The 12,356-nt window shown below is 36.7% G+C and overlaps 1 protein-coding gene across 2 annotated transcripts in view; it reads left to right on the top strand.

Annotated features, from left to right (window-relative positions):
• mcub.S (mitochondrial calcium uniporter dominant negative beta subunit S homeolog) overlaps positions 1 to 12,016 on the top strand; it is a 43,561-nt gene extending 31,545 nt beyond the window's left edge. The window contains exons 3-8 of one of the 2 annotated variants that reach the window (XM_018243347.2): positions 1,931 to 2,101; positions 3,609 to 3,713; positions 4,368 to 4,528; positions 7,107 to 7,310; positions 9,083 to 9,199; positions 11,874 to 12,016. In XM_018243347.2, the coding sequence (XP_018098836.1) occupies positions 1,931 to 2,101; positions 3,609 to 3,713; positions 4,368 to 4,528; positions 7,107 to 7,310; positions 9,083 to 9,199; positions 11,874 to 11,951 (836 nt within the window). In that variant the 3' untranslated portion in view covers positions 11,952 to 12,016. Of the gene's footprint in view, positions 1 to 1,930; positions 2,102 to 3,608; positions 3,714 to 4,367; positions 4,529 to 7,106; positions 7,311 to 9,082; positions 9,373 to 11,873 lie in introns of those variants that run through there. The other variant, XM_041579593.1, reaches the window with a different exon arrangement.
• Positions 12,017 to 12,356: the final 340 nt, after the last annotated feature.

The following is a 12,356-nucleotide window of genomic DNA, read 5'->3' on the forward strand; positions in this document are numbered from 1 at the left end:
GAAAAGGCACAGGATACACAGCAGATAACTGATAAGCTTTATAGTATACAATGGGATTCTTCAGAACTCATCTATCTACTGTATATCCTGTACTTGAATGGCTGCCCCCATGGCTACACAGCAGCTCATTTATATAAACTATAGTAGTATTTCTGAAGCAAATACACCAGTTTTACCAGTGCAGAATGACAGTACATTATATTGTCATTCCTTTCAAACACTTTTGTTTCTTGGTGTTATTGCTCCTTTCAGATAGAGAATCACATCTGGTCACCTGCCCCCCCCCCATGGGAAGACCCCAGTATAAAAAAATGACCAGTACTTGTCTTTTGTCTGTCACATATTCAAGTAGTGGTTTTCACTGGCAGCCATTGTTAGTGGCAAGATACAATATCAGTGCACAAAAGCATATTCCACCATGTAGTATCCTACATTCAATCCTGAGATATCCAACACCTTGATCCTTCCTGTACAAGAAATATGTCACATTTCAGAACATTATATACATTCATATTTTGTGTGTGTACATGTTTTTGTTTTGTGGTGATTTTGGATCAATGTACATGATTATCAAGGTATATGCCATTAAATAATCAAATTGTAAGAAAAATTGTGATTTAAATGGGTATTCCTTCAGGGGCTTCACAGGGAGACCATTGAAAAATGCAAAGAAAGATTTCAGCCAGTCATGCAATGAACTTTCATTTGTCTTATACTTTTATAATAAAGAAAGCGAATGTCTCATTGGTTACTATGGGTTACCCAATAACCACATAATATTTTTTAAATATTCATTCCTTTTATTGACTTGATTGGTTTGCAGAACAGCAGCGTTCTCCTCCTGTTGCTTGACCAGTAATGAGGTAATACATAGTTACATACTTAGAACGCTTCTTCTTATTTCAGTAAGCTGAAGCCAATATAAATTTTTCATTTTCATGATTGTTCCCCTTTAAAGGGGTTGTTCACCTTTGAGATAAATTCTAGTATGATGTAGAGATTTTGCAATATGTTTTCATTGTTTATTATTTGTGGTTTTTGAGTTATTTAGCTTTTTATTCAGCAGCTCTTCGATTTGCATCTTAAGCAATCTGGTAACTAGGGTCCTAATTACCCTAGCAACCATGCATTGATTTGAATAAGAGACTGGAATATGAATAAGAAAGGCCTGAATAGAAGGATCAGTAATACAAAGTAACAATAACAATACATTTGTAGCTTTACAGAGATTTGTTTTTTAGAAGGGGGCAGCAACGCCCATTTGAAAGCTGCAAAGAGTCAGAAGAAAAAGGCAAATAACTATAAAACTATAAAAAATAATGAAAACCAATTGAAAAGTTGCTTAGCCTTGGTTGTTCTATAACATAATAAAAGTTACTTTAAAGGTGAACCACCCCTTTAAGTCCATCAAGTTCAACCCCTCCAAATGAATCCCAGTGACAAATACCCAAGGTAAAATAATATCAAATTAATATATAAATGCAGTCTCATTAGTTGTTTTCATTGATACAGGTATGGCACCTGTTATCCAGAATGCTCGGGACCTGGGGTTTTCCGGATAACGGATCTTTCCGTAATTTGGGTCTTCATGCCTTAAGTCTACTAGAAATTAATTTAAACATTAAATAAACCCAATAGGCTGGTTTTGCTTCCAATAAGGATTAATTTTATCTTAGTTGGGATCAAGTACAAGCTACTGTTTTATTATTACAGATATTACAGCGAAAAAGGAAATCATCTTTAAAAATTTGGAATATTTGGATAAAACGGAGTCTATGGGAGACAACCATTCCGTAATTTGGAGCTTTCTGGATATCGGGTTTCCGGATAAGGGATCCTATACCTGTATAACCAAAGGCCAAATGATATCCATGTCATGTTATATAAGTGATACTCTCTGATAATAACATTTTTGTATTCTGTGCCATAGATGTAACTGTTAACTATAGCAATGGACTCCCTGTGATAACCCTTCCACTCCCCTCTCGAAATGAGCGCTGCCAGTTCACTATCAAACCCTCAACTACTACAGTGGGGACATTCTTAGCAGACATTAAAAAGGAAGACAGAGGCATTGATGTGGTTGCTGCTCTATCCACAGGTATGAATATAATGTCATTAATAGGCCCAATATATACTCACAATTCAACTGGGAGGTTATTTATAAACAATTCAAATGTCCAATATTCAATCGAATAGTTCTGATGCGAAAATTCTAATTGCATTCAATTCGTACGAATTTTATACGTATACAATTTTCTTCTTAAAAAAACCCTAGAATGTTAGGAAGGCTATTAACATCTCCAAATGGCTTAGCGGACCTCTGCCATTGACTTTTACATGAACTCGGCAGGTTTTAGGTGGCAAATATTCTAATTAGGACTGTTTCCATGGTCGAGGTGTGATAAATCTCACATTCGAATTGGGAGATTCAAATTCTAAAGTGTGTGAATTTTGACACCAAAATTTTTTAGAGAATTTGAATTTACTATTCGACCCTTAATAAATCTGCCCCTTAGTGTTTCAGTTGCCTTACGATTATCACAGGGAATCACTATCCTATTAGTATGATATCCCATGCATTTATATTACTTTTCGGATCCCAGTGGCACCCACACTAATATCTCCTTCCAATAAACAACTTCCTAGAACTGAATTTTTATGTGGCGTCACATTTTAGTTTTGCCACCAATGTTTACATTACGGGTTTATAAGGGAGGGAATAGTCAGGCACAAACCTTAGTGCCACTAATTGTGAATAACAAATTAGATACATAAGATAAAGAGCTGGTGTGTTCTCAAAGATATTCAGTATTTTTTATATTGTTAGCTTTCAGCCATATGCAGCTTAAATAATGTATTTTAGAACGTAAAGGAGATGGAAAAAGATCACAAAACGCTGCATCTTCTTATAGAAGCCATTCATTTAGAATCAATAAATATATATTTACATGGCTACAGCTAAGTTTTGGTTGGGCTCCCAGATGTTAGCCAATGGCAGCCCCCCCTTATAGACGTACAGGGTAGTTAGAAAGGTAATGTTAAAGCATCAGGCAAATACTTTTATGGCAAAATTATAAATAGCATTCAAAGACAATGTTATGATAGATAATAAAAGCTTATTTTCTGATGTCCGTATCTATAAGTAAAATGGAGCTGAAGTAAAACCAGGACATATAGGGGTCTTATATCAAATGTGTGTGATTGTGATAAAAAATAAATCCAACACTATTGTGACTAAACTTAAATTACATTTTCCATGTAGTTTTCATCCACAATTGTGCGCACACAAATCTCCAATGGGCTGACCATCACGTTGAGGTGCAGCAAAAAAACACAAATCGCATTTTCCAGCAATTTCCAAGCAAGCCAAACAATCACAACTGCCATAAAAAAACAACAATAATGAAAACAATAGGCAAAAAGTTGGTTTAGCACAAGTCCTATTGCTTGAGCTCATGTAAAAAAGGGCTGTCCCTTTAATAAATATCCCTCAGTTTCAAAAATGGGTATGATCCCAGACAAAAACGGGGGCCCTAGACTTGATGTGAATTTGGAGTTATGTTTCTTCAGTAGTTTATATGCAGGTATATATTTCTTATCTACAGATCATACCAAGTTTTCTAACTCCACATCAATGGATGTTTTGCTAATGAATGACTTTAAACTCATCATTAACACCTGCATGTACCACGTCCAGCCACCCTCCAGAGGTAAGAATGTATCAAGTGGAACGATAACTATACACAACTGCAATTTCTCAATTTTATTTTAGTATAAGTAGTAGTTATAACTTTGGTTAGCAGTCCTTCCAAGTGAAACTATGTTCTAATGGTAGAGGTTTTGTACATTGGGACCTTGGCTTTACCTGTGGGCCAAGTTATAGAATATGCCTATTTATCCTCTCTGTTTAATATGCTTTTCCTATGTTTTCTGTGCCTCGTGGTTACATTTACATAATAATGTATTGGGATGCACCGAATCCAGGATTCGGCTGAATCCTTCAACCTGGCCGAACCTAGTCCTAATTTGCATATGCAAATTAGGGACGGGGAAGGAAATCTCAAGACTTGTTGTCACAAAACAAGGAAGTAAAAAATGTTTTCCTCTTCCCATTTGCATATGCATCTAGCTATCTATGCATGAACCTTTTGCAGAGGATTCGTGAGTTTGGCTGAATCCAAAATAGTGGATTCGGTGTATACCTGTATGATGCATGAGTATATAATCGTAAGTTCCTCGGCTTCCCAAGAAGAGTCTGGGGCAGATAATATCACAATAAGCCTATTTCCAGATTGTGAACCACTATTTTTGTAATACAACATTTTTTTTTGTTTGACTTTGATTTTTAAATGCAATTCTTTCAGATAAACCTTTTTCACCAGATTCTAGTGAAATGGACACCATTAAAACTCTGGTTCATAGTCTGTATAGAGCTCTGCACCAGGAAGAACATCAGCTTAAGAAGGAGCAGGAGTTACTAAAGAGGCGTGATAGTCTTAAGGAGCAACTTCAGCCAATGGAGCAGGTCTGTCCAACAAGCAGAATCCTATTAATGAAATCACTTAATAATGCAAAGAAAACAGTACTCCGAAAATCCAAGGTTGCTGTAGCACGGCGATCGATTGAATATGCAACTTTGGGTTCTCTGACTATTGATTTGGCCCAGGGCAAGTAAGTCTACAGACTGTATAGCAACTGAAAAGGTATCAAGGTAACAGGTCGAGTACTCCAACGCTGTGCGGATTAACAATACACATAGGGACAAGGTAGTACGGCTTTGGTAAATTGGTTTCCATTCCATTTGTGCCTTGCGTTCTGGGGTCTTAGGTTTGATTCTTACTAACAGTAGCAGCATCGGTTATAATAACCATAAGTAAAATCATGGCGGTAGCCCAGGATAACCATAGGGCCCAGTCCCATGGAGAGGAGTACAAAACACTGCCCAGGGCCTTCTCATAAATTCTTAAAGTTCCTATAAACACGTTCCTATAAAAACAAAGCCGCCCCCAGCCCCCGCAAACCTGTGCTCTGATAAACATCAGTCACTCTCTACTGCTGTACTGCATGTTGGAGTGATATCACCCCCTCCAATTTCCCCCAGCAGCCTGACAACAGAACAATGGGAAGGTAACCAGATAGTAGCTCCGTAACACAAGATAACAGCTGCCTGGTAGATCTAAGAACAGCACTCAATAGTAAAATCCAGGTCCCACTGAGACACATTCAGTTACATTGAGTAGGAGAAACAACAGCCTGACAGAAAGCAGTTCCATCCTAAAGTGCTGGCTCTTTCTGAAAGCACATGACCAGGCAAAATTACCTGAGATGGTTGCCTACACACCAATATTATAAATAAAAAAAAATATAGACTTGTTGGTTCAGGAATGAAATTTTATATTGTAGAGTGAATTAGTTGCAGTGTAATTTAGAAATAAAAAACACACCATAAAAATTGTGACAGAATCCCTTTAAGTCACTGAATATTTAGAAACAGGCATATGTACTCGGACTGACAGTCTAGGCTGTCACATGTTGGACTGTCATTAATACAACTCTTTCCTTTTCTCAGCAATCTCTGTAATACTTGTTTTTTGTTGCGGTGATGTTTAAGCATAACCCTTTGTTTGAGTGCCTAATAAAACTATAGTTGTAAAAATGCTTAATCTCTAAGGTTTATTGCCTTATTAAGTGCACATATGATTGCTTAATAAATTCTTTTTTTAAAATTCTTAAGTATTAAACCTGTTATTTCAACAGATAATTCATTAACTGAACATACATACTGCAAAACTAATGGGCAACTTGTGGGCCTCAGATGTTGGACTACGACTCCCATCATCTCCTGACAGGTTTCAGCTGCCTGTGATATTTTGATAGCTGTAGTTTAACAACTGGATTCTAAAGGATGTCAGTTATTGAACTATAGTACAGGTATAGGATCTGTTATCCGGAAACCCATTATCCAGAAAGTTTAGAATTTACGGAAAGGTGGTCTCTCATAGAGTCCATTTTATCCAAATAATCCAAATCTTAAAAATGATTTCTCTGTAATAATAAACCTCTAACCTTGTACTTGATCCCAACTAAGATGTAATTAATCCTTATTGGAAGCAAAACCAGCCTATTGGGTTTATTTAAGGTTTTCATGATTTTCTAGTAGACTGGGAGGCACATTTATCAAGGGTCCAATTTTAAATTCATGTGAGTTTTTTTTAAACCCCCCTAAACTCCCATAAATTTGACTAGTTGAAGTTTATTAATAAAATAGATTTTAATAAATTTTGTAAACTCAAACTAATCTAAACATCCCGAAAACTCGAATCGAATTTGATCCAATTGTAAAAACTCGATTCGAATTTAAAAAAACTCTTCTCTGAAAAAAACTTGAATGTCAGGAAGGCTACAAACATAACCATCGAATTCAAATTTTCACTTCGACCCTTAATAAATCTGCCCCTTAAAGGGGTTGTTCACTTTTTTCAGTTCAGTTGTTTTCAGATTGTTTCCCAGAAATAGACTTTTTTTCAATTACTTTCCATTATTTCTTTTTCACAGTTTTTTCCAAAAACTAAGTTTATCGTTAAATGTCACTGTCTCTAGTGTTTGAGTCTGGCAGCTCAGTAATTCAGGTGGAGACTCTAAGCTGTTATAATTTTGCTACATTTAGTTGATACATTTCTGAGCAGCATCTTTGGAGTATTAGCATCTATTGTATCAATTCTAACAGCTGCCTGTAATGAAACCCAGAGATTCTACTCAGCAGGGACAAAAATAAGAAATGTATCCACTAAATGTATCATTTTAGAAGTTTACAGGGTCGGCGACCCCTCCTACCAGAGCTGCTTTAGAACGTGATAAATTACACTTTACACTTCAATATTAAAAAAACACAGAAAATAGAAAGTAATTGGAAAAAGTCGTTATTTCTGAAAACTAGTTGTTTGAAGGTGAACAACCCCTTTAAGGTACAAAGATCCAAATTATAGAAAGGTCCAGGTCCCGAGCATTATGGATAACAGGTCCCATACCTGTATAATGATGTTTTGTTAAAAATCAATAAACTTCCAAATATGCTAAGTTCAAAATCTTTTCCATGACTGTAGATGAAGTCTATGATATTGACCAGATCAGATGCCAAGACCACGAGGCTCATGTGGAATGGACTGGCACTCATGTCTACTCAAGGTGGAGCCCTGGCTTGGCTCACATGGTGGGTCTACTCTTGGGATATCATGGAACCAGTTACTTACTTCATTACCTATGGAAGTGCCATAGCCTTCTACGCATACTTTGTTTTAACCAAACAGGTGAGTGAATCCACATGTACTGTATTAATAATGGGGTGACAACCAGAGCCATTAAGCCAATAGACCCCCACAAACTGTGCTCAAAAGAATAAACTGGAAGAACGTTCTCTTCTGGTACTTTTTATTGGTAGATTTCACCATTGAAAGAAGTCTTTGCAGTATGAAAAGAGCTTCACTTCCAGCTCAATTATATCTGGAGATTTAAATGCTTTAGTCCTATGCATCTCAAATTTTATGAGAAATATCTGTTTTGAAGAAAAGGGGGCATTAAAACAAAGGGTAAAAGAGATGTTGAGATGGACTTGCCACTTAGGGGCAGATTTATTAAGGGTCGAATAGTAAATGAGAATTTTTTTTGGTGTCAAAATTCAGACATTCAAATTTTAATCCCCCTATTAGAATGTGAGATTTATCACACCTTAACCATGGAAACCGTCCTAATTTGAATATTCGCCACCTAAAACCTGCCGAGTTCATGTAGAAGTCAATGCCAGAGGTCCAGTGACCCATTTCAAGATGTTAATAGCCTTCCTGACATTAAAGTTTTTTGGAGAGAAAACTCGAATTGAATACGAATCGAATTTTTGGGATCGCTCCTATTGAATCAAATATTAGACACTCACATTTTTAATTAAGTCACCTCCCATTCGAGTTGTGAGTCTATTCAAATTTAATAGAGTAAAAAAAATTGAAAGCCGAAATTTGACTTTAGATAAATCTGCCCCTGGGTGTCGATAGCTTTGTTAAAAAAAGTACTAAGCAACTCCTTGGAATGGCAGAACCCTTGTTTATAGTCTCCTATTTATAGTTTTAGGGTAAAGCTGGCCATCAACACACAGACCTTTCCAACAATGAATGGTCATAAAAGAGATCATTTATTAGGTCAGATTAAAACAATATCTACTCATATTAGCAGTTTAAGTAGCAACCAGATAATAGTACAGGTATAGGATCCATTATAGGGAAACCCGTAATCCACAATGTTCCAAATTACGGAAAGGCCGTCTTCCATAGTCTCCATTATAATAAAAAAATCCACATTTTTAAAAACTGATTTCCTTTTTCTCTGTAATAATAAAACCTTGTACTTGATCAAAACTAAGATATAATCCATCCTTAATGGAAGTAAAACCAGCCTATTGGGTTTATTTAATGTTTACATGATTTTCTAGTAGTGTTAAGGTATGAAGATCCAAATTACGGAAAGATATCCAGAAACCCCCAGGTCCAGAGCATTCTGGATAATAGGTCCCATACCTGTACAAAATCTATATCGAGCAGAAAATCTGAAAAATTCGTACAATGAGTTTTTTAAAAAAAAATTGTGTCTTTTTACCCCGCACTGGAAATTTTCAGGATGCATTGATAAATAAGGGGAAAAAACATGAGCGGATTTGGTCGGAGTAATTTCAGAAAATAATGAGATAAATTCGGCTTTGATAAATGGGCCTCTTTGTGTGGGAAGAAGGTAGAGCCTGCAGTTTGTTGGATAGCAAATAGATGGAAGGCAGATGCAGAGACACAGACTTACAGACAGGTTGAGCTGTACTTGTAAGAGACAGTGATTTTATTTAAGAGTGTGTGATGCTGTGCTTGTGGTGAGCAGATGTATCTAAAATAAGTAGGCAGCGAATTTCCAATCTCCTTTTACTGGTGAACTCACGATTTACTTGTTTTTCTTAATGGTCACATAGTCCTAGCTGACCTCTAATATCAATCATCTATCAATGATTCTTAGACATATAAATATAACATTGATTTGTGTGTTTTAGGATTATGTTTACCCAGCTATTAGAGAGCGCCAGCTGCTGAACTACTTCTACAAGAGAGCCGAGACACAGCGGTTTGATGTGAATGAGTACAACAGGTTACGGGATGAGTTTGCAGAGGTAAAACCATGTGATGATATTATTGTGTTCAGTTGCAAAGTGCTGGTATTTGAAGAAATCCAAAACAAAATGATGGCTTTGATGCATGCCAAGTAAATATAAACTGGTGAAATGGCTATGTTACATGAGGTCAAAGGAACAATTAGAAATCATGGGGCCCATTCAACTTAGTTAAAGGAGAAGGAAAGCTACCAAAGCAGATTATTGCCGATAGATTCGCCACAATAGTGCAAGCTAGAACACTATATTTATTCTGTAGAATGCTTTACCATACCTGAGTAAACAGCTTTAGAAGCTCTCGTTTGTTTAGGATAGCAGCTGCAATATTAGCTTGAAGTGACATCATTTCCTGCCTGAGTCTCTCTCTGCTCACTCATAGCTCTGGGCTCAGATTACAGCAGGGAGGGGAGGCGGGAGAGAGGAGCAAACTGAGCATTCTCACGGGGCAAGGAGGTTTAAGCTGAAGGCAGGAAAAGTCTGATACAGAAGCCCATGTGTACACAATAGGAAAGAAATGTTGTGTTTCTTTTGACAGAGGACACAGAGCAGCATTACTTTGAGGGTTTACTGGTATGTTTATATAGACTTTTCTGATAAAGCTTACTTAATATCAGCCTTTCCTTCTCCTTTAATAGGGCCATTCCGTCGGTAGGCCCAGATTATTAGCCCACAGCCTGTTTGTACCCTCTGGTTGGAAGAGGACTACCATCTCTCTCCACCTCAGAAATGTCCCCCTTTGTATAGATTTGACCTGTGCCCCACGATACTCTGTGCCATGGTTGTTTACGGATGGCTGGTGAATTGGTCAACAAGCATAACTGGGGGTTGAACAGTGAGCTGGTGCAGGATAAACATGGTGACTATGCTGGACCAATAGAGTGCTCTGCTTGATACAGCACCGTGGTCATAATGCACCACTTTACTACATGTACAACAAGTACCCCCCCCCCCCTCACATTTGTAGCATCAGAGTTATTAAAATTGTAAATCAGCATCATGGTTAAGTGACACAAATGAAAAGTGCCTTTGTAGAGATCTTTCCCTGTAGTTTTTGGGCTGATACTGTATAAACACTGCACTTGTGTGATATTAATCAATGCAATGTCAGTCATATGGGGATAACAGAATAGATGTCCTAGATCCAATTTTATGGTCTCTGCATTAGTAACAGGAACCAGAAATAATATTTATTATTTTATTATGTCAGTCCTGTTCACCAGTAACTACACTAGGGGGCATTTTTATTATGCTGTGTAAAATGAAATTCACCGCAAAGACTATGTAAAAAGCTGTGTAAAATGGCAAAGGTGTGTGTGTAATTTTACATGCGAATGCTAAATTTTACATCATTTTTTTACATTGCTTCAGGCTGAAGTCACTAAGAAAAAACACATAAAAAGATTTACACCGTTTTTTTTTCACAGCGAAGCCTGGTGATGTGTGGTGTATTATCGGCTGTTTTTTTATACAGCATAATAAATATGCCGCTAGGGATATGTAATCATCTATGCTTTATTCTATGATAGACTTTATGTCAATCAACATTGATGCACCATTATAGGTACATTATAATCAAATCTCAGGGCACTTCACAGGGACTCAGTGTTGTTTATCTCTAAATTATAATTATATATAAATTAAGACATTGTTTTATGTAGAATAGCTTCACTCATCAGCAGAGGGCCAACACCACAATCCTGGGCTGACTCTTCACAAAGTAAGGGAGGACAATGTCACAAAGTCTATATTCAAAATGACCTCTATGGGCAGAATGTAGTAAATATAAACTCCTAGCGGCTCCCATCACTAACAGCACTTGCCTGGAAAATCAAACAGTAATGTTTGTGGAGCATTCCTGTCCCTTTCTCTAGCCAGTATCAGCTCACAGTATTCATCAGGCAAAACCTTAATACAGGTATGGGATCTGTTATCCAGAAATCCGTTATCCAGAAAGCTCCGAATTACGGAAAGACCGTCTCCCATACACTACATTATTTGAACCAAATTTTGAACAAATTATAAAACAGTAGCTTGTACTTGATCCCAGCTAATATATAATTAATCCTTATTGGAAGCAAAACCAGCCAATAGGGTTTATTTAATGTTTACATGATTTTCTAGTAGATTTAAGGCATGAAGATCCAAATTACAGAAAAATCTATTAACTGGAAAACCCCAGGTCCCGAGGATTCTGGATAACAGGTCCCATAACTGTATTTTTTTTTTTTTTTTTTAGGCAACATGAGATTTTTTCTACAAGGTTTGTGGTGGTGATCCCTTTTCATTGGTGGAAGCATCTTGCCACCATACAAATATTCTTTAATACAGGTATGTGATCTGTTATCCGAAACCCGTTATCCAGAAAGTTCCAAATTACGTAAAGGCTGTCTCCTATAGACTCCATTTTATCTAAATATTCCAAATTTGTACTTCATCCAAACTAAGATATAATTAATTCTTATTGGAAGCAAAACCAGCCTATGGGGCTTATTTGATGTTTACATGATTTTCTAGTAGACTTATTCAAATTTATGGAAAGATTTGTTATCCGGAAAACCCCAGGTCCCGAGCATTCTGGATAACAGGTCCCATACCTGTAACTTAATTTCTGGCTGAATTGTAATATCTGCATGTGTGGCAGTCTGTTCACAAAAGCTTCTCTCTGTGTTTGCAGACAGAAGAGAGCTTAAGACGTCTGCAAAATCCTCTCCGGCTGGGGCTTCCCATTGAACAGCTGAATGAAAAAGAATAATTTTTTTTTTTAGGATATCAATTTTGTAAAAAAGAAACTGGAAAATGCTGCCCATTCTGCAAATGCAATAAATTATAACAAATTAACCACATTTTCTCTTTTTCCCTAGGATTTTATGCCAGAGTTTAGTTTCACTATGAATGTTACTAAATATTTTTAGGACCAATTTATACTGCTTAGTATTGGAGAATACTATGGGGGTTATTTATCAAAATCCGATTTTTTAATTAAAACTAGAAATGATCAAACCCCTATCAAAGCATGGTTTCACTGGGTATTGAATCCAGAACCTTGTGTGTGTGTGTAAAGCAGATGTGATTACCACTATAGAATGAAACCAGGCCTTTGAGGCATGTTTAAAGGAACAGTTCAGCGTAAAAATAAAAACTGGGTAAATAGATAGGC

Source organism: Xenopus laevis, chromosome 1S, assembly GCF_017654675.1.
Source record: "Xenopus laevis strain J_2021 chromosome 1S, Xenopus_laevis_v10.1, whole genome shotgun sequence".
Classification (NCBI taxonomy): Eukaryota; Metazoa; Chordata; class Amphibia; order Anura; family Pipidae; genus Xenopus; species Xenopus laevis.